The sequence below is a fragment of the Gnatocerus cornutus genome, chromosome 5 (assembly GCF_029298725.1).
Source record: "Gnatocerus cornutus isolate USDA-ARS CGAHR chromosome 5, icGnaCorn1.1, whole genome shotgun sequence".
NCBI lineage: Eukaryota > Metazoa > Arthropoda > Insecta > Coleoptera > Tenebrionidae > Gnatocerus > Gnatocerus cornutus.
Genome location: NC_142237.1, coordinates 14322440 through 14344481, shown reverse-complemented (window position 1 = coordinate 14344481; position 22042 = coordinate 14322440). Strand labels below are relative to the sequence as shown.

The window sequence follows — 22042 nt, the reverse complement described above, 5'->3', positions numbered from 1 at the left end:
TAAGTTTAGTTTGCTTAAGAAGTAGATTAGATTTTGAGCGAAATAAGTTTTTAGGAGATCTTTTGAAGTGATTTTCAAGAAACTTTTTTGTGGCAAAAATTTAATTCTTGCGATACACATCAATCAAAAAAGCAGATTGTGATATATCAACTAGCGAAATTTTAGATCAATACTTCAAATAGTTTACGAGTGGCGCTCAAAAACCAAAAATTCAAAAATTTTTATTGATTGACTTTCTCTCAAAAAAATCGACCATTGAATATTGGAGATCTGAAAGAGTATTCTCACAAATGAAAGAGTAAGAAAAACGATGGCGAAGTCAGCATTCTTCTATCTGTTTTAGTTTCGGAGATATGGAGCGTTAAACATTTCTAAAGTCAAACTCACTACCCGAAACATTAATCGCGTTATTTGTGGACCTGCGTTAAAGAGTTCTGGGTATATGTAATTCTGCGCAAATAAATATCAATAAAATTACTTCACTCCATAAATAATCTGAGTTAAGCCAGAATAGATTTTAAGAAGAAAAAATCAAAGAGTTTAGAAAATTCAGTTCAAATAGCTTCTGTTTTAAGATTTTGCGTAGTGGTTGGCGTTCAAGTTAACATAAATAAGAAAAATTGATTAACGAGTTTTAGGGTAAGATAATGGAATCAAAAGAATCGAAAGAATTAAAGAAATAAAAATTTTGACATATTGTTTCGGATAGAACAAATTGGCATCAACCATTAGAATGAAATCAATAAATCTTTCTACATTGTTACATCGTTTGATGTCTGACTCTCAATTGTGAGTCCTTAAATCGAATTTCAAGCAACAAGAAGTGTCATCTAACACAATTGATTTTTTCTTTTTCTAGTCTAGAGAATTTCCATATTCGTAATTTCATACTCTTACTTTCCCTCTCTAATAAGTATTTGAAATTTCCGTCGTTGGGTGTTTAAATTGATTCTCTTCGTACAAACAATTCCATATGCTTGATTGCTGGGATGTCGGAAAGTTTGTAGTGAGTAAGAGTTGATTCTTGTAGGTTCAAACTCTCAAACACTTCATCCTGGATACATTTCAGGATGTTTGGATTCAGATTTAGATTGTACAAACTTGGGGAAACTTCTTGAGGTAATACGCGTCAATTTGTTGTCACATTTGTCAGCGGTAATATATCTATTTTCATGTCATTTCATTCTATAAATCAAGCTCTTCTTATTTGTAAATTGTTGCTGTTTAATGCAAATTTAACCGTTTGTTGGCGCATCCACCATTTTTAAAAGCAAAGGTTGATTGATTTGCTTTATTTCTCAGTTAAATTTTCTTGGTTTTATTGTAGCTTTCTACGTATCTTTATGAAATTCTACTGACTGGACGGATTATGTTTGAAATAAACGACTGCAAGCGAACTTTATATCTTTTATTTTTTAACAAAAATTTCTCTTCACAAACAACTGACATTGTATAATAAAACAGTAACTTCGGCAAGTTATCAATTAACTATTTCTGTTTATTCAGAACTTATTTAAAAAGTTGGAGTTTGTTATAGCTATATACAAAGTCTTTTAAATTAAAGAAAATTCTTAAACATTATTTTAAAATAAATTATTTCCTAACAGAGAATCCGTCTCCTGTAGGATCCAAGATCCATGGATAGTTATTAGGGCATTCCATGCAGGTGAAAAGACGGAGAGTTTCTCCTGGAAGCTCCCTAGTATTCAAAGCGCAGGAGTTGGGCAGGGAACAGTAAGGTTGTCCCTTAATGTCACATTTCTCTTTCCATTCTTGGAAGTCGCGCAAGCCGTTTAATTCCGTTGGGTTCTGCATCCACTGGATTACTTGGAGATTAGTAACAAAGTAAACATCGTTACGGGCCAACATTTCTTCAATGAACTTGATGAGTTCTTCTTTGAATTCCTTCTTGCTCTTCAACCAAGAAGCGTGGAAATGAAGCCCCAGAGGAGCACGGTTACTGTTCAAGTGACGGTTGAAGTTATGTCTGAGGAGCCGAGCGAATTGATCTCCCGTTTGGATGTTGGAGCAAGAGTCAACCATGTGACAACCGGGCAAAGATTCATCGAAAGTTGGGTCATCACGCCTATCCAACTCATTCATGACTATTTCCCAAACTGGGTGGCTACGACTAGGGCAATTGTGGGCATTTCCGTTGCATTTATGCGGCATTCTGAAGTACAAAGTGTAGGGCCAGATGGGCACTCGACCCAAAGAGGCAGTGATGGAAGCATCGTAAACGAAGAACTGATCAGCCATCATCTCGAATTGTTTGTTACCTCCAACTCTGAGATAAGGAGCGCGGACACCAATAATGGAACCATCGGTGATGTTAGCGAAACGTTCGATGATAAGACGAGCTCCCGCCATCTCAGCTAACCAATCGTCATAAGACCCTTGACTCCAATAATTGGGATCTTCTTTGTGGGTAAGAGAGAACACGGCGATTTCATGACCACGTCTGTGCAAATCCTGGACGGCGGAGTAATTCGTGTATTTGTGGGACACGAAGAAGGTTCCTCTAATTTGACACCCATTGGGATTAGCTCGAGTACCGCCGAAGATCTCTTCGTATAAATCAATATTGTCGACATTAACGGCTCCGTTGAAGGTTATAGTAATCATCTGAGGCACATTCGCCGGTTCCAATTGTCCCGGAATTCTGGTACCATCAGCGGAACAGAAACAGTCTGGCAACACGCACTGGGTGGTGTCGCAATCAGGAGCTCGATTTGGATCAGTTTCAACAGCTGCGAAGGACGCACTTTGTATAAATATGAATTTAAATAAGGAATTAATTACTTACTGCAAGAATTTTCGTCAGATTCGTCCTTGCAGTCAGGCTTGCCATTGCAGAACAGTTCTTTGTCGATACATTCACCGTTACCGCAGGACAGTTTTCCGTCGGGACAAATAGGCTCGTCGGTCTTGAAGTTAGGTAAAACCTTGCGAGGTTCTAGAGGGAAAGAAGTTAGAATTGGTCACAGTAGCTGAGTTCCTTGTACAGTTTGTAGGCAACCATTTCAAAAAAATATATTCACGTAAGAGTGAAGGGGTATGTAATAAAAAACGGTAAATGTCAGTGCCGCTTCCGGAGTGCGGAAGCTGCATACTAATGTGTTTTCCGGAAGTAAGAGGGTAGCGGTACTATTTGACATACGATTTCACATTTTTACGTCAGAGTTTTGGGAACCTTGAAATGTTTTTTATTACAAACTGTATGCAGGAGTGTCATATTCACAAAGACGTTTTGCGGTATTTTGTGGATATGACCATGAATTAAACTTTTAAGGTGCGCTATGTACATAGTGTAATAATTGGGTGTGTTTTGTGACTGGATTTTGTTCTTCAGGAAATATTTACATTGTTACTGACGTTCTTCATTTTTATAGAAAGTAGACGAAGAAATTTGAATTATTAATTATCACACATATACAAGTACAGTGATAGAAAAGACATGACTAAATGATGCATCTACTTAAGGTAAATGAGAGAGAAACTTTTTCTAGTTACAAAACAGACAGTAGATAACAACCATTTAGTGCAGAAGATGGTTTGAAGAAAGAAGCACATAAATGACTATTACAAAGAGATGATTTGATAAGATTGTATTTCCAGTTTGGATGAAATTGTGTGAAGTGTCGTGTTACCACAGATGCAGTTAGTAGATCTACAATTCTTGTAGAAATGTTACCCTCCAGAACCAGTTAGTCAGTAGCAAAAAGCGCATGCAACGATTAAGTTAATTGAGCTTAAAGTTAGAAAATCTACTTTCTACGTTTCTTTCTGATACTTTTTACACAATTTTGGTCGCCCCGTTGAAGCCGAAACAGCGCTCGCATAATTTCTACAAACACCGTTCCCTTACCGCACTGGAAAGTGCGACTTACTCTCAAGTTTATCACAGTTTTTGACTTTTCCTTTCCAGTCACATGTTTGTTTATCGATGTCAAATGCCAATCCGCTGGGACAAGTGATTTGCTTTAGACCGGACTTAGTACACCTGTACGTCAAAAGTGGGCTTAATATCAAGTTTTGACCAAGAAACAATGACGATACGTGCCAATAATTCGAATGACTTGTTTGGGGCAACCGGCTTGGACATACGTCATTATTTCTTCTTCATCGACTTACTCTCTATAACATCACAGTTGGAGACTTTCGTTTTCCAATCGCAAGTTTGTCGTTCAATGTCAAAGGCTAAACCTACTGGACATCGAACAGACGCCAATCTTGTGGCGCCGTTGTTGTCACTATTTTTGTCGCACCTACACCACAAAAAGCAAATTTATTACTTCGCTTACGGCGAGTTGCAGGTGCCTTCCTTTTGGATAAACGTGTTAAAAGGAACATAATAGAAAACTACTGTTCTAGTTGTGCAGTGGTGCCGGAACTTGGCAAAAAGTACAAAACCAAAGTTTTCAGTACCTGTTGTTACATGACACAACAGTTTTACGTACCACCAAAGGTGGTACCGGCTCCACTGAATTTCACGTTTAAAACCTGTCTCGGATCTGGCACTGAATTAATGTATTGCAAAAAGGAAAGCACCTGGTGTTTGTCTTGCGATGGCATACCTGACAACATCTCTACAGTCACCTTCCGTCGACAGTCTGAAGTATTCGTCCGCCGGTCTGTTCTCGCAGAGTTCTTCTGCTGTGGCATCATCTCCGCCTTCGTCCTCTTGGGCAAAAGCTATAAAAACGATTTTATTGGTTTATATCGATTGGAAAAATTGCGAGGGGGGAAAAGAAATCCAGGTCACTTGAAAGTTGCTGTTTGGATAAGATGTAGAACAGGTTTCTAAAGCTGATAAAAAGTTATATTGTTTATATAAGATACTCTTGATTGACAATATTGGAAATGAACAATTCCGCCCATAAGACAATAAAAAATTATTTTGCAATATAAATGCCGGTACTAATTTGCGGCACCTGAGTCACTGCGCCAAGCCTCTTTTATCTCATTGTAAATGTCTCGTTATGGTTTAACAAAGAAGGTCAGAAGTCAGGTGAATTGTGAAATATTTGGTATTTGTCGGGGTGAATCGTCACGTTGTCTGCTTCAAATGTCAAGCATCAGTCAACTGATTAGCATAAAGTTGCAGAAACCGCGTTTGCGATGATTATCTAATTGTCAAGGTTAAAACCAGATAGACCGAGGAAACCTAGATACCCAATTAAAAGAAAACTTTCTTAATTAAAAAGCGGCAATAGTACAATAAAAAATTTGGTACGGTACTAAGAAATAACTGCAAAACCGCGGTGACTTGAATGCCGGATCAGAAAAGGAAAGTGAAGCTTTGATGTAACGGTGTCTCTGAGACTTCCTGATTATGTTTTGATGAAATGTCGTGACCTTTCTTTACCGTTTTAATAATTAAAATTAAGTGGGTACCGTTCATTAAAAAAAAATGTAAATTAAACGAGAGGGGGTTATTTTTGAAATTGGTGGGGATGACAGAGATAAAAAACAACTTACCTATCCCAAGAAGCAACAAACAACACAGCCAAAATGTTTTTGTAGCCATGCTGAAGGTTCAAGCACTAGCCAAGAAGTGGAGACTGGCAAGTTATATATTTATAGTGCGGCCTTTTTAGTATGTGCGCATGTGTAAATGGATTCTTTTACGACCAATCCTCCGGTATTCGATGGACTGAAAACACTTTCACCGGACTAAGTTGTCGTTACGGGCTGATCTCCGCCAACTGAAAATGTTTACGATAGGTGACTCTACTTATATCTTTCATTATTTTCTTCACAGGAATTCTGGTCCTTGGAATCAAGCAGTAACCCCACTATTACTCCTTCTATATAAGGCAATCAGATTGAACTGATGATTAGTTTGATGCAAGTGCTTATTGTAGAATTTCAGTTATTAAACTTTATTAATTAAGAGACTCAAAGCTCTTCTGGTCTTCTTAATCGTTAGGACATGACAATCAGGAAAATACTCAAAAGCAGTCATTACATTAAGTGCTTTAAAAGTGAAAATTCTCGTTTCTTTTTCTAAATGAAGGTCAAGCCACCATTACTGAAATATGCTACTTAATTATCTTATTTGTTTTTTTTATTAAATTACTGCATTCTTTGAATTTTGTTTTTAGTTTATTGGGAAACTTAATCGGTCTCTAAACCTATCCGATGAATTAAGCAACTCGAGTTGAAGCACTAGAATTAATTGCTTTGATTAGATGTTTTTGGAGCATTTCGTTTTAAAGGTTGCGTTTGAATAATGAAATTGGTAAATAATTCATTTATTTGTGCATTTGGAAATGCTGAATTTTGTTGAGAAATTGGAGTAAAGTAGTATTTAATTAATCATCGAGATAGTATTTAAGCTTATAAGTTATAAGAAGATACAAAACTTTTCAGGCGATGCAAATTTGAAGATAAGACAACGATTTGTACATTTAAGTAAGCTAAAATTTAACATTTTTTATGCGACACAAATTTATTAACACACAATTTATTGATTTATTTTAAAATTAAATTCTCAAATCTCAAAATTGTCTCGTTTTATGGTTGGTGAGATTTTTTTTGACTTTTCAATCAATATTAGTTCCTTTATAAGAGTTTTCTCAGATTGTTTAAAATTTCACAGATGACTTTAGTTTTCACAGCAAATCTTTCAGTCTCTCCTTGAATTTATTCTTTCCGAAGGATCCTAGAATCTCATAGCATCGACATATTGAACACACGATGAATTTTGTACCTGAAAATAAAACTTAATTGTAGCTAATTTAGAATTTAAAAATTTTACTCCAATTAACTTTTTAATTTCTGAATGAAAAATTATAACCTTTATCAGCTCCAGATTAACAGAGCATTAAATTAATTATTAATTAATTAGGAGCTGCACATTTGCAACGTCACCAACACTTGATAATGGCATTTAAAATATTTTTTCTTAGAACTCGTTTAAAACGAAGTAGTCTTTGACTAAATAAGGAATTGGTTTAATAAACAACTATAATTTTTTTGAACAAATTCCAGACGCATTGTTTTAATACCGTTCCTCAATTTAAGCTCTTTAGATGAATAAATCTTGGAATAAACGCACCTCTCATATTGATTTATTTCCGCATAATAAAAGTTTAAGTTCTCGAGTAGAAATTATGATTTATACCTTCTTGTGTATCAAATTATGAGTTATTTTCTGAACTTCAACCGATGATTTATTTATGCACTGTTTGTGCTTTTAGTTAAGTGGACGTGGAGGTGAATATACTCGCAAAATTTTGACGTGTTACTTAGAGAAAACAGCGAGCATTGGGCGGAATTATCACTTTCAGTCATCTCTGATGATATTAATCGGCCTGTTGAAAACATTAATTGACAGCAACGAAGAAACCATTGTTTTGATATTAATTAGTGTTAATTAGCATTAATTTGCCAGATGTAATTACATAGAAACTGATTTTGATGAAGAGAAATAGACCTATTTTATAGTGATTAACACTTCAGAGTCAATAGAAAACGGAATTTTGTTTCGATATTGTATCGTGGAGTATTCTGAATAGGTCTCAATGAATGTAATTATTAATCAAAAATAACGCTTCCGCTTCCTCTCTAAATTATTTCGCCCATTTCATTTCTTGATTACGTGGGCTTTTCACGTAATTATGTGATTTTCATTTACTTAAGTACTTTTCCAAATGTTATAATTTGCGAGTAAAATTGCGGGATTAATAGATAATGCAAATCACCGAATAGTTTTTGGTATTATCAATAAATTTGTTTCACAAGAACTCGAGGTCTTAAAATACCACTAGTTCTGCTTGCGTAATTTACTAGCTAGCATCTTCGCTCTCTACTTTTTACCGTGTAAATTACATTTTTGATGTTGCACAATTATATAACTGATAGAAACCTGCACGGCGAATTGCTGTCTTTTGTAATTTTTTTCCGAAAAAGTACGTGTTTGGTGGCGGCCAGAAACGTGCGATTCATGTATCCAAAAAAATGCTTCGAAACCACAAAGCTAGATGTCCCTAGCGTGATTTGCCGTAGTGAACCATCCTGTTTACCTTCAATTCGAAATCACAGCGGAAAGTACCAACCTGTGCATTGTAGCTTCCTTGACATTTTTCGTATCAAATACTTTCTATATTGAAAAATACCACCATTTAGAGACATCCCGGAGAATACTAATTTGAAATGACTGTAATTTTTTGGTGTAGCCGTTCCTTGAATTGTTTTTTTCAGGAAATTCCTGGTAAACGTTGAATGCCACGTGATAAATTCATTAATTTTATAAGGATTTCAAGACTGTCCCACGTAATTAATACAATTCGCAACCGATTTATTGCCGTTGGTTAATAAATCTATGCAGATTACCAAGGCGTGTCTTGCAGTTGCCTCAACTAGAATATCGGAGAAATTATGAAATGCTGGCTGTTTCAGAGCGCTAATTGAAGCTTTGATGAACGTATTATGTTTGTGTTGGGAGGAATATTCAATTCTAATTATTCAGTGTGCCAAAAAGCGGCGGGCGGTTGCTGCTGGTTGCAACACAGGACCATAACTACCTAAAACCAATCGCAAGAGAATAAGAAGAAAGTTCATATAAAACTTCTATATATAGTTGATTCGTCCCAGATTGTTTAATTCACCTATTTTCTAGTTGAATGGAGTTAAATTGCTCTTCTCTTGGTAATTGGAAAACAATGAAGACATGTTCTCAAATTGATTATATTATCGTTTATATCTTTAAACTTTCTCTTTGTAGTCGTCCTTGCCTCTTGTAACAGGTTGAGTTTTTGATCATCGGAAACAAGGAAAAATGGGATTTGAAAATAATCGTAAAATCTGATTTTATCGATTCGCATGAGGGAACCGCCCGCTAAATTGTTTAAAATGGGAAAATTACGTATTATTGAAAAGGTCAGATGTTGGTGGTGATAACCGGAAAGCTCTATCAGATCGATACGATCGCGGTAATTATATCTTTTACCGGTCTGTGTTTTTTCCTTTTCAACAAATTAGCGTGATTGAGCAAATATTAAGTTTAATAGGTAGTAATAGAGTAATCAACGTCTCAACTGCAACTGATTTATTTGTTTATAATAGTAATTTTTATAAAACTGTGCTGCTGCTTGCGTTTTCTTCTTTAATTTTGTGCCAATGAGTCCGTAGAGATTCTTGACGGCTTCTAAGTTTTTATTTCAAGTTGTGGATGTGCAGTTATGGTGTAAGATGCCTGTATTTAGTATATTATTAGTTTTATCAAGTAGGTACAAGAAAAAAAGCTGCAAAATAAATGATTATTTTTAATACAAAGAATGAAAAATGTATTGTAAAATTTTGAATTTTTTTAAAATTCTCTGAAAATGACTAGCGCCATTCAATGCCCCCAACTACGTTATGTAAAAGAATTCTCCTCCTTAGTATTTTTGAGATTTCTAGTACACTAACCTTAAATTTCAAAATCTGTGTTCTGAAAATCAGAATATTCTAAAAAATCTAAAGAAAAAAATTCAAAGTGTAGGAATTTCAAAAATCTAAAGTACGAATTGCAAAAATGCAATAAGTAAGTAATAGAATTATAAAGAAAAAAATTAAAGGAAATATTTTAAGAATTTAAAGAACGCATTTATAGAATGAAAAGCAATAAGAGTCAACATTTATCGAAATAAACCAAAGAATCTAAAGAAGCATTAAATAATTCAAAAATAAATCCAAAAAATGCAAAAAAAAATTAAAATTATCCAAGGAATTAACGAATTCATCAAGAGAATACAAAAAAATAATATTCAAAAAAAGTGTAAAAAACCCAAAGATTTTTTATTTTGAAAGTTTTTTTTGTGCTCTTGGAGTTATTCTAAAATTCGTTTTGATCGTTGTTCTTATGATTATTCCATCACGATTCGTTTGGTCTGTTAAATGTTTTTAGTACCATTCTGAAAGTGTCCAGGCGTTAAAGATGGTTTGGTATTTTCTGAATCTTTTTAAATAAGAATTTTATTGTAATAAAAATTATTTTCACCAGTTTCTTTGTACCCGCCTTCTTTTTAGAACGTTAAGAATATCTGCTCTGCATAACTAAGCTCTTAAAAGCACAGGAAATAAAATAAGGACGCTTTCTCCCATTTAATTTAAGCAAATCCCTAATACTCGCTAAAAATCTCTGAAACATTCTTAAACCTGTAGAAATTGGTGTAACTACGAAGACACTGGACACTCTTAAAACTCTCCTTAAACTTTATCCAAGCTTGGAGATTTTTAATTATTTTGCTGGGAGCTTTGCAGACATTACAATTATATTACTTAATAAACCGAGACAAATCGTAGACATATAATTAAAAAGAGATTATCCAACAATCATTTGCCCATCAGAGACATTGTTTCCACGACCTTGTATGCAATTTTGGAATGATAAATTTCTCAACTGCAATGTCGCTTTTAGTTTGTAATTTGTGGCGGATTTACATGTTTTAGTCAAAACAACCACAAATTGCCTCCATTACACATCGAGGATTATACCACTACATGATTATTGCTTTTAATAAAAAACCAATCGATTTAACCAGATTTGCTCATTATAAATATCGGATTTCATTTTATAGTCCATTTAGGAATAGCTGAAATCCTTGAAACCGATGAAAAGTGTTTTGGTAGCAGGATATTATTCTAATTTTGGAATTAAAATTTCTTTACCGATTTAAATCTTTTAAAATATGCAATAAAGTAGTTTTGTTTGAAATTACTAATTTGGTAATTATTATCAAACTAGTTCTAAATACTTATGTTAATTTTGTGGCGTCAAAGTACAAAATTAACCCTTGAAAAATTCGTGACCTGTATCTACTTTATTTATATTTAAATGTAAAATTCAGAAGTTGTTTGGTTGCATTCTCAAACTTTGATGAAATCTGATATTGTTATTGGGTATTTTGAGGTGATTTCCAATATTCAATAAATTATTGATTAATATCCGTTAGAGATTTAATTAATGGAATTAAGAATCTTTCATGTTTAATAACAGTGGACAACACATTACATAAATATAAAAACAGTGGTTTGAAATTCCATCAGATTTCTCGGAAGTCCTCCATCTCATTTATGGTAAACAGTGTTATTTTTATTCCACAGTTCAACAAACAAAGAAGAAAAATAACTCCATGTTTTTTATTTCTCCTTTGCATACCGAATTAGTATAACAGTACAAGGAGCTTAAGCAAAACCTTTGAGCGCCTCTTTTACATTCCAGATCGCGGATTTTTAATAAACCACAGAAATTTTGTCGTTTAGCTAATGGTATTTGGAAGTTTAGCATAGCAGTTATCCCACACGAAAATTAGAAATTCCCTGCGTGTTGTTTCCCATTCGTGCGGAATTATTGAATAAAATGCATGGGATGGATTTCGGCTGGGATAATTCTGTAATTTTCGAACAATTCTAGTGAAATTCGCAGCAGCGTGTTGGGAGCAAGTCAAAACGAAAACACGAAGTAAAAGTGTAGGTATAAGTGAAATCCCATAGTTTTCGGATACCTACCAAATGTCGTAGTGGTGTTCACACCTTGACACACTTTGTCACTTTCTTCCGTGGTTATCAACAGACAAATCGATTGAAACTCTGAAGCCTGTAAACGGATACGGAAAAGGCCCTGAACCTGACCGTGAGACCGCCAAGGACAGAGCGAAAACTGAACCGTTTCCATATTAGGTGGACATTTTTCCATTCGAAATCGAAGCTTTTTCAGGTGAATTCGTAAACACATTAAAATTACTTAGAACAACCTACTTTCTTTCGACTCAATAATTATCATCGTGGGGACTTAATTGTTTGAAAATCTTCGGAATCGATATTAGAAAAGCAGCAGGATATATGCCATAAATTTCGACCTGTTCCTCGATCCTACATAATTTCTAAAATGCATTATGCTCATGCAAATGAGGTATTTAGTTTCTAAAAATAGCTTGCACATCCTTCGAGGTGTGTTCACGATTTCAGAAATGGCGTTACCTACCTACCTATTCGACCAGGATTGACTTCTGCAATACATAATTGCAAGTGAACTATTTCAATAGAAAACAATTTCTCTGTATTGTTCTCATTCATACCACATCAGGCTTGCATATGTAATAAGAAATCACATTTTCACTGACCCTAAGCACAATGAAGTTTGTGAAAGGTACACTCCATTTGAAATGCGATGCATCTTCACTGGTGCCTAAGAAAGCCACACTTTAATTGTACATTAATGCTTCGTATAATTAACTATATTTCAATTTAATTTGTGAAAGCTGGGCTTTGAAAAATGACAATTCCATTGATGTTACGTAAACAATGAAATAATAGTTGCTACTCTAGGAAAAGATTACCTGCCAGTTCGTGATTTGGTGCTCAGGAAATTTAATAATATCCTTGGTTACTTGTAGTTTCCGTTTCTAAATTTGTAAATTTGTCGCTAGTTTTTTTAATTTCTCTTTATAATTGAGGTATTTTTCTAATAATTAAATGTGCACCTGTCAAGTTTATAGTTACAGTTGGTGATCTTGGAACGAGAAGATATAAAATGTCCAGCGAAAGTGGCATAGATCCATAAATTTCTAAATTCATTGTTTCTTGGATTCTGAAATATTTTACATTTTCAGGTTATTCAAGTAAATGTAAGACGTTCAAACTTTTAGATATTCAGGCACTCGGATACTTCCAAGATCTCCAAACTAGCTTGTAGTAAATATCAAAATTTTTTAGTTCTGAAATTCTCAGTTTCTCAGGTGGTTTTTTATTTTAAGTTATTTATTCAAGATTCTCAGATTTTATTGTTATGTTTTCTAGTTAACTGTTTCTAAGATTCCTTGCTTCTTAGTAGATTTGGATACTCCAAATTCTGATATTATCAGGCGCTAAAAATTTGAGATTTAGAAGAGCGAACAAGGTATAGATAGAGTATAGATTACCAAAAAGGACAACAAAACTGTGCATTAACCGATTTATGATTTTGAGAGCTTGAAGGATTTATTGGACTCGGAGATCTTTGAAAATTTCAGAATTTAAGCATGAGACAACTTAAACATTTCCAAAGAATCAAAAATTGTAAACTGGTCAAATCTATAAATAATTCGAGCTTTCGAAGAAAAATGTATTAAGCAAGCAAAAAACCGTGACCTGCATCTCAAGAAAATTAGCATGATTCTCTTACTCGTAAGATAATGTTCTGTGAAATAATATAAAATCACCGCCATTATCATTAATGTTTTTATTTATGTCATTCCCGTAATGATATGATATAATATTCATATTAGCAAGTTTTTTGCAAAAATTGCACACGCATTCTCTCGCAATCATGAAAGTGTAAGTGAATTATGTACGAATTATCTACACTAGGTAAACCAACAACAGTTAAAAGTTAATTATACCATCATGCTCACGAAAAGAAAGTTTCAAGTACTTTGTAATTACATTTTTGTAAACGCACATTATATCTCTCGATGAAATCATCCAAAGGAATTTACAGGTGGTTCCCTTCTCTCTAGTAATTCCAAAATATATTTAAATACCAAATAAATCAATGTAAAGAAAGTTACTTCTGAAACAATTTATATTCTTTGACAGGAGACATACTTAATCCATCATGATCTGATGCTAAATTGACAGTGTGTTCGAATGAATGACATTTCTTTCTCAAGTGTTTTTAATTAATCTTTACAATAACCTTGTACTGAAATCACACGTAAAGATTGGTAAATTCTGAAAAAAACAAAAATTTGGATCACTACATCAACTCATAAAAATGCAACTGACATTGAACAAGTGGAAGTTAAAATAGGACAATGAACATGAAAGTTTAATAGGAAGACATTATTTCGTCTACAAATAATATTTGACCACTCCAATCACGCAAACTTTACGTGACCAGGATGCAATTGTCTTTTAAGCGTGGAATGTTTGAACCTTTCGACGCCCATCGTAAATCTTTATTTATATCTGAACAGCTTTGCAACATTACAAAGTCGTTTCTCATAAAACCACGGAAGAAAACTAAAAAACGCTCATATATGACAAATCAGCTAAATCTCTCATTGTTTGAAGTTTCGTCATTCATGCAAGAAGAAGTTAACCTTCAATTTTGCTCTTATTTCACGGTGTTTCATGGCAGGAATATTTTATTTCAGTCTCATTACACTTCCTGCACTCCCCAATGAAATTCACAGAAGACCTTCGCGGAACTTTTATGCATCAATGGGGCCATATCGAGGCAAATGTACCGGATTTACATTTCGTGGTTCCAATCGAATGGGTTTAATTGTTTTAAGAGGACATGTTAATGGTTTTGGAAAAAATAGTTTCAGCTCAACCAAGTCAGGATTAAAATTATTAGAATTTTTTGGACAATGCAAGAAATACAGACAAAGTAAAGCAATAATTTAATAGACGTAAATGGAGTGTTTATTTTAGTCTTCTACATCGGTAAAGTCACGGAAGCTTCTGTATGTAGATTTTCAGCGCTTAAAATAACACTGAGGGTAGTTTTCCGGCTACAAAACAGTTGAAATCTCGTTAAATAATCACTACGGTGGAATCGTTTATTCGTCATAACAAATTTATTGTTATTTATTATTATAGGTATAATATGACTGTTTTATTCTTTGGAAAAAAGATCGTAAAACTCGCTTATCTATTTTTCGAGTCAGTTCAGTATCGGAGATTTATGTAAACAGGATTTTATTGACAATCCAACACTTATTACTTGTTAACAGAGCACTTATTTATAATTAACATGTTTTACAACTGCAGTAAAATAACAAAGCTACATAGCAAGCCAGTTTTTACCTCAACTGCAGTTAATTAAAATACTGCAGTTATTATTATATGTTTAACTTACCATTCAATTTACCAACGAAGAACTTTAAAAAATTTATTTTTTTTTATTCTTCTATAATTTCAATTATTTTATTTTATATTCAACGGCCCACCTAAAAGTTTCAACCTAATATAATAATTTAATTAATAATATTTAAAACCAAAATAACTGATGAGGTCAAGACAGACTTTCGTAAAAACTTTAAGCTAAATCGCTCAAAATTAATTTTTTGTTTATAAAGCGGCAATAACAAGAAGCGTCCGCTGAAAATAACCGTCTATCAGGTCCAGTTTCCTATAAAAGTAGCAGAAATCTAATTTAACATTTCCAAAAGCTTCAAAATCATTTTCAGCTATGAAATAAGGGTCAATTTTTGACATGTATACTTATTCGAGATTATAGTATGATTATGATTTAAATTCAATTTCTAGAGGCTTATTTTGGCTCTATTACGGTTTTCTGTTTCGATCTTTTAAAGATGATTGCAATGCATTGATACATTGAATGTGCAAAAATTCAAACTTGTCGGGAACAAAGATCTATTTTTTATTTTTTATATTTAACGTGATTCTAAACATTTTGAATAAATTTAATCATTAAAACTATGTCAAATTAAGCTTTACGTATTCAATTATCTTCATTTTAAATTTTATTAAAATCCGTTCCATTATATAACAAAGATATTGGAATCGAAACTTTTAGGTGGAACCTTGTATAATGTTCTTTCATATTTTAAAATTTTTTTATTAAGAAACTTTTAATTTTTTACTTCTTTTTTCTTATTTGGATTGTTACATTTTTTCTTAGATTTTTGGGCATGGTTTAGATCTTGCACATTTCGCTCATTTAGAACTTTGAAAATTCGGTTTATTATCGAGACCTCTGGTTCTTCACATTTTTGAAATCCTCAGAACTTTGAATTTTTCTTTACAATTTTTTTTCCCTCACATTTTTCAATTTTTTTTTATCTTTATACGCTTTATTGAATGCTTTAGACATTTATTTGAGTAATTTATTGAAAAGAGCATTTTATAGACATACCTCCATTAATGATGATTTTTCCAACACATTTATGTATGTAAGATATGTGGGAATGAATAATAAATAAAACATTTTTACATTAAAATGCACAAATGTTGAATTAATTACTCTTTAATGCCTCCAGACGTCATGCAAGTCTTCGTACTGCATGCTCTGCCTGCTATAATTTCCATACCAACATTTGTTTCAACACTTTTTTTATGTTCTTTAGATCCGTCTTTTCCAATAAATACTAGTCGAAACTTTTTTTAGCATCTACGTTGCGGATGTGAATCTCACTCTCATCCTGTTTGTAATAGAAAGTGTATCATTACCGATTAAAACCGGCAACCATACAAAGATTTTTCTTTGGTATCTATCAACTTTTTTCTCTTCTTTCATGTATGTACCAAGCTCTGATTGATATTTTCTGGAGCTTCGCATATTTATTGCTGCTGTAGCAGCAGTCTAGAAAAGTGAAAGTAAATAATGGTGAAAGCGATTTAGCTGGACCTGTTTCATGACTTCATATGCTACGTACGCTTGAGGGTAATGATTCAAGAGGAAAATTAGGAAGAGGGTGCGAAGTTTTCGTTTTTGTCGTCTGCGCTCAAACTGGTACACCGGTGACTAAAATAACTAATTACTCAATCAAATATAATTAATTTAGAGAATGTGTTATATTATAATTTAAGATTTTTTAACTAAATCTAAGTCAATTCTTTCATTTTTTAATCAGAATAGCTGACTAAACTTGGGAATTTGACTGCGTTTATTGCATAAACGTGGCATTCGACACAGTCATTAGTATGTATTTAAGTTAACAGTTTCTTCGGAGAATTGTATTTGGCGTCAATTATCGTTAATCTTTTTTAGGAAAATGAAAGTTTGCCTGCTTCGTCGCCAGCGTAAAGTTCAATGTCATGTCAAAAGTCACTCAACAATTTGTATTGAATATTAATACCCAGCGTTAGATTGTGAATAAAATTATTGGTTTTATGCAGGCTTTTTTCCCAGTTATGTTAATCGCCAACGTAATTATCGTTGTAGGTGTGGTGCTGAGGAAATCGCGACTAAAATACTTTGCATTTATGGGAAAACAAGGATAACTGGAATGCTACCTTGAATAGCTACCAATTGAAATTAATTTTTTAACCGAATTTTTAAGGAGGTTTGGGTCAGATACTCCTAGATCGGGCTGACCCTGTTTTCGGTTCATTTAAAGAAATTGCTACTGAGTCATGTAATTTGCCATCGGTTGAGTGGTTCTGATCGTACACATAATTAGATGGGTAAGTAAGCCAGAGAAAGACGTCTTTTTATGATTATGGTTTTATTCAAATTTTTACAAAACATAATCGTTGTCACTTTACATAAACCTACTAGGAGTGTATGTTACATGTTGGTGTAATTCACATCATAGAGAACGCTACATCGTCATTAGGAGAGTCGATCGAAATTAACAGTCTAAACTTACAAAGGTAATATTTATTACAAAAAATCAACAAATAAATCACGCATACAGTCATTGAGAAATAATAAATATAAGATGGAACAGTAGGATCACTAAAACCCCAGTTAAAAGCCGTTTTGGCAAGGGTGACACTATTTAAAGTCCCTTAATTAGCTAGATAGGTGACTTAGAAGAAACCGTCTCCGGTAGGATCGTTAACCCATGGGTAATTATTGGGACAACGCACGCAAGTTTGAAGGTTGATGGTCTCCCCGGGAACTTCCTTGGAGGTCAGCTTACAAGAATGTGGCACCCAACAATGAGGAATTCCTTCTACGGCGCACTTTTCCCTCCAAGGTTCGAAGTTCTTAGATTCGGTCACAGTCCTGGGATTTTGAATCCATTGGATAACTTGCGTCATCGTAACGAAATAAACATCGTTGTGATTAGCCAAGATTTCGTCAATCCAGTACAAGAAAGCGTCCAAGAACTCGGGATTGTTCTTCAGCCAAGCGGCGTGGAAATAGAGACCAAGAGGAGCTCGATTCTCTTCGTAGTGACGGTCGAAATTGTGGTTCAGGAAATTGTAGAACTGATCCCCGGTCAAGATGTTGGAGCAAGAGTCCACCATAGCACAACCAGGAAGGTATTCATCGTTGGTGGGATCTTCCCTACGGTCCAGTTCGTTGAGGACCATCTCCCACACGGCGTGGCTTCTGGTGGGACAGCTCTGTATGTTTCCGTGGCAACGGTGCGGCATTCTGAAGTACATGGTGTAAGGCCAGAGTGGAGGATTGCTGAGAGGAGCGGTGATGGTGGAGTCGTACAAAAAGGCCTGTTCTTCCATCATGGTAAACTGGTTGTTTCCTCCTACTCGCAAATACGGAGCCCGAACACCCACAACGCTGTTATCTGTCAAGTTGGCGTATTTCTCCGCGATGATCCTCATACCAGCCATTTCTTTAGCCCAGTCATCGACAGTGGCGTTGGACCAGAAGCGTTCGTCATCGTTATGCCTGCAATCATACTAATGTTAAACCCGAACCAATCAATCGTTGTAATGACCTACGTGATGGAGTGGACAGCAATCTCGTGACCTTTGCGGTGCATTTCCTGCACAGCAGAGTAATTTGTATATTTGTGGGATACGAAAAATGTTGTTTTAATGTCACAGCCGTTGGGGTTTTTACGCTTGCCGTTAAAAATCTCTTTGTAAAGTTCGATGTTGTTGTTGTTGATAGCGTCATCAAAAGTAATAGTAATCATCTGAGGAACGTCCTTCGCGGGAAGATCTCCGGGGATGGTGGTGCCATCCTCTGAGCAGAAACAATCGGGCAGGACGCAAACCGCGGGATCGCATGGAGGAGCTCTGTTGGGATCGTTGTCAATATCTGAAAGGAGCTTAAATGAATTCACGAAGAAAGTAAGAGTGCACTTTCATCACGTCTTTATTTACAAACAGCACTCGCGAAAAATCAAAGCAATTAACATAATAGTTTAGAAAAAGTGAAACGGGTTTGTAAAGGTTGCGGGTCAATTAAAAATCGAGTAAAGGGTGATAATGTCGCAACAAGATGTTTGATAGTTGAGAGGCAGCTTTGGCGAGCACCTACATTCTTGTGATGGAAAGTGGGCCGTCAAAGTGGCATGTATTACGGCGCCGCACCCGCCGACGTTGTAGACGTTACATCAAGGACAACGAAAGTTATTTCTTAATATCGACTTTCGCGTTAAATGTAACCTCACAAGGTCCCTGGGTTGCAGCTCGCCGAGATCTAACTTGTTCCATCACCGTAAACACAACCATCCATCTGCATTCCAGCTCACGAAAGGGAAAGTCACACAATTTATGACTGTTACATGACCCAAGGATGCAACAATACACCTGATGACATTCTAACTCACCGCAAGTGTTCTCGTCGGAGCCATCGGAGCAGTCCTTTTCTCCGTTACAGAAAAGACCTCTTTCGATGCAGTTGCCGTCACCGCAGGCGAGAGATCCGTCAGGACAAAGAGGCTCGTCCGTGATCAACAAAGGCTTTACTTTGCGTTCTTTATTTTTTAGCTTGCAGTTTTTGACGGAGTCTTTCCAATCGCAGGTTTGTTTGTCGATGTCGAAATATAAACCTGCCGGACAACGAATCGCTTGAAGACCCTGCAAGAGATAAAATCATTGCTACTGCACTTACATGGCCTTGTCCACCAGATTAAAATTCAAGGCGTCGAAAGAAAGGTGCGTTTTTGACTTATAATTAAGAGAGCAGGAAGTGAAGGTTCTGAGTTACTTACAGAAGATGTGCATTGAATGACGTCACGACAGTTATCTCCTTCTCCAGCTACCAAACGGAACCATTCACCGGCGTCTTTATCTTTGCATAATTCTTGTTCGAAACTGTCTTCCTTTTTGGGGGTCGCCTCTTCAGCTGGTTGTTGTGCAAATACTGAAAAGCAGGATATTAAAACAAAGTGTAAACCGTTAATTATGTAATAAAATGACATGAATATCATTTCAATATAGTTAAATTTAGATTCGCATACCATGCGAGCGAGAGAAAGTCAAATTTTCGAGATTCTGATTTTATGGCGAGATAAAAATTTTGTGCCACGTGAACTTACTCCGAAAAAATCGCAGAACACCAAATTGCCCCAAGTATTGACGTAACGAAATAATTATGTAATATTCTGAAAAGTGGACTGTGGTTTCATGCTCCTATTTATTTACAACATGCAAACTCGCGAAATATCAGAAAATCTTGTATAATGTTTTTTCCCCGATTTTCACAGCCAAGAAAGTAGCGAATTTCAATTTATAATTAAGACAATACTTGCAAAGATGCTAATATTATGTCGGGATATGAATCTTGCATAATATTATTGTTTAATTTGTTGTATTGTATTCAGACCATAACAGTGATGAAAATTCATTTGATTCGTAAGGGGGTCAAATTTCAAATAATAATTTTTTTTGATCTAGCTATTCTCACAGTTTGTTGGTAAAGTTTTCTAATAGATTCAGCTCATGCTAATTAAATAATTGACCACATTAGTTAATGACTGTTTATAATGATTATGAAAGTCATACGACCTTTCGGTAATTGCTTACACATTATCACAAAAAGTCGATAAATCCGGAATATGCAAGGAATGACAAACAAGTCGACAAATAAATGACTGGATATCTTCTAAAAATCTAGAGAGAAAACTGCAAGGCAATCAACTTTCACGATATCACATATTTTATCACCTACAGGTAAAATTTCTATAATTTGAGCCTCATTCTAAATTTAAGCATTTTGATGTTCTAATTTAAAACACATTTGGTTTTCTTAATGGAATTCTTAAGAGTTTTGGAATTCTAGCAAGAAGTGTTTTGGTTTATTTGGGCCAAAACTGGTTTAGATCCACTTTAAATTCTTTAGTCATTCGCTCATTGCATTTTCGCGAATTTCGGAAAATGTCTTGACGTATCATTGAAGTCTCTCGTGCTTTTACTATTTCCGCCAGTAGTGAAATTTTGTTTCTTTTGCAATTACTGTATTAACCTGTATCCAAGCAGGTGTCAGAGAAGGGGCATTCAAAAGTAATTACTTTATACAAAGTAAGCGCAAACTGAATCCAGAGCACAGGTAATGATTTTCGAAAGAAAAAGTTCTGATTGCAATTGATAAAAAAGTAAAAATTAAAGCAAAAGATCGAAAACCTGTTTACTGTGTCCATTACCGAAGGCCGTATTTATCTCGTGACAAGTGAAAGCAAACGATAAAAATAAATTTCTTCTTCCTGTATAACGGCTAGACAGGCGCTTATTCGTGATTAGCACGCGAGATAAAGGAGATTTTATTTGAAAGTTTGATAATTTCCGCTTTGGTACTTACCGGTACAGGCACATATAGCAAGTACGAAAAGCGCACCTTGCTTGCGCGCCATCACTATCAAACTAAAGCACTACACCGCTGAACACAATTGACAGACCCTCCGCCTTGTCTCTGAGTGCTTATATACTCGGCCTACATCTACGACCCCCATTGGCCGACGTCACTTCAGCTACAGTCAGAGGAACATTGGCGGTTCGGCTCCGGGATGTTGCCTTTTCTTTGATGGTTGCAGGTTGGTTTTTCTGCGAGCGGTGTAGACATGGTACCATTTGGGCACTGTCATCAAAGACCCATTTTGGAGTCCAGTTTCTTGGAACAGAATTTTATAAATTACTAAATCGGTGTAAATGAGAAAATTGTTAGATGAAGGTTTATGCTTAAAATTGCTTGCATGTTTTGCCTGATGCGGAAGAAAAATCAAGTACGTAAATGGTACTGATATTAAATAGTAGGTTTGGTTCATTTTCACAACTTGTCCTCCAAGTGTTAAATACAAAAATTAGAGAATTAAATTTACGGGTTTTCTTTAGCAATTTTTAGTTGCCACAAATTAGATCTATTAATATTAAAGTACTCTGTATCTTTGAAAATAATGGTTTTTAGTCAAAAGTGGTACAGATACGTTTAAAATTTGTTCTTGAGTATCAATTTCTTTAACAGTTAAAACTCTAAGATTTTTAGATGACTAAAATGAAATTTATTCTGTTTTGGGCTCTTGAAGAATTTCCATATTTTCGAGCTTTCAGAATTTTAGTTTTTTTCGGGTTCCAAAAGATTCAGGTTGTGTTCAATAAGAATAAAAGAAGATTGTCTGTGAGTCAATACAAAAATTCATTATAATCTGTATAAAAATTAGTAAGTTAAAAATGCAAAAAAATT

At 34.7% G+C, this 22042-nt stretch overlaps 2 protein-coding genes across 3 annotated transcripts; both read right to left on the bottom strand.

Moving 5' to 3' along the window:
* Positions 1–1393: 1393 nt before the first annotated feature.
* verm (LDLa and CE4_CDA_like_1 domain-containing protein vermiform) lies at positions 1394–5725 on the bottom strand. Of its 2 annotated transcripts, none has more exons than XM_088035783.1 (5): positions 5482–5725; positions 4578–4695; positions 4135–4268; positions 2807–2956; positions 1394–2750 (listed from the first exon to the last, which is right to left on the bottom strand). In XM_088035783.1, exons 1-5 carry the CDS (start codon positions 5528–5530, stop codon positions 1594–1596), a joined length of 1608 nt encoding a protein of 535 aa, XP_087891909.1. In that variant the 5' UTR covers positions 5531–5725; the 3' UTR covers positions 1394–1593. The 2 variants fall into 2 exon arrangements, with proteins under 2 accessions (XP_087891909.1, XP_087891910.1); XM_088035784.1 differs by lacking the exon at positions 4135–4268 and adding an exon at positions 3891–4003.
* An 11426-nt stretch (positions 5726–17151) lies between these two features.
* Positions 17152–21317, bottom strand: serp (chitin deacetylase-like protein serp). The gene is made up of 5 exons (XM_088035756.1): positions 21164–21317; positions 19578–19729; positions 19194–19443; positions 18358–18679; positions 17152–18304 (listed from the first exon to the last, which is right to left on the bottom strand). Exons 1-5 carry the CDS (start codon positions 21213–21215, stop codon positions 17476–17478), a joined length of 1605 nt encoding a protein of 534 aa, XP_087891882.1. The 5' UTR covers positions 21216–21317; the 3' UTR covers positions 17152–17475.
* Between the last annotated feature and the right edge of the window lie 725 nt (positions 21318–22042).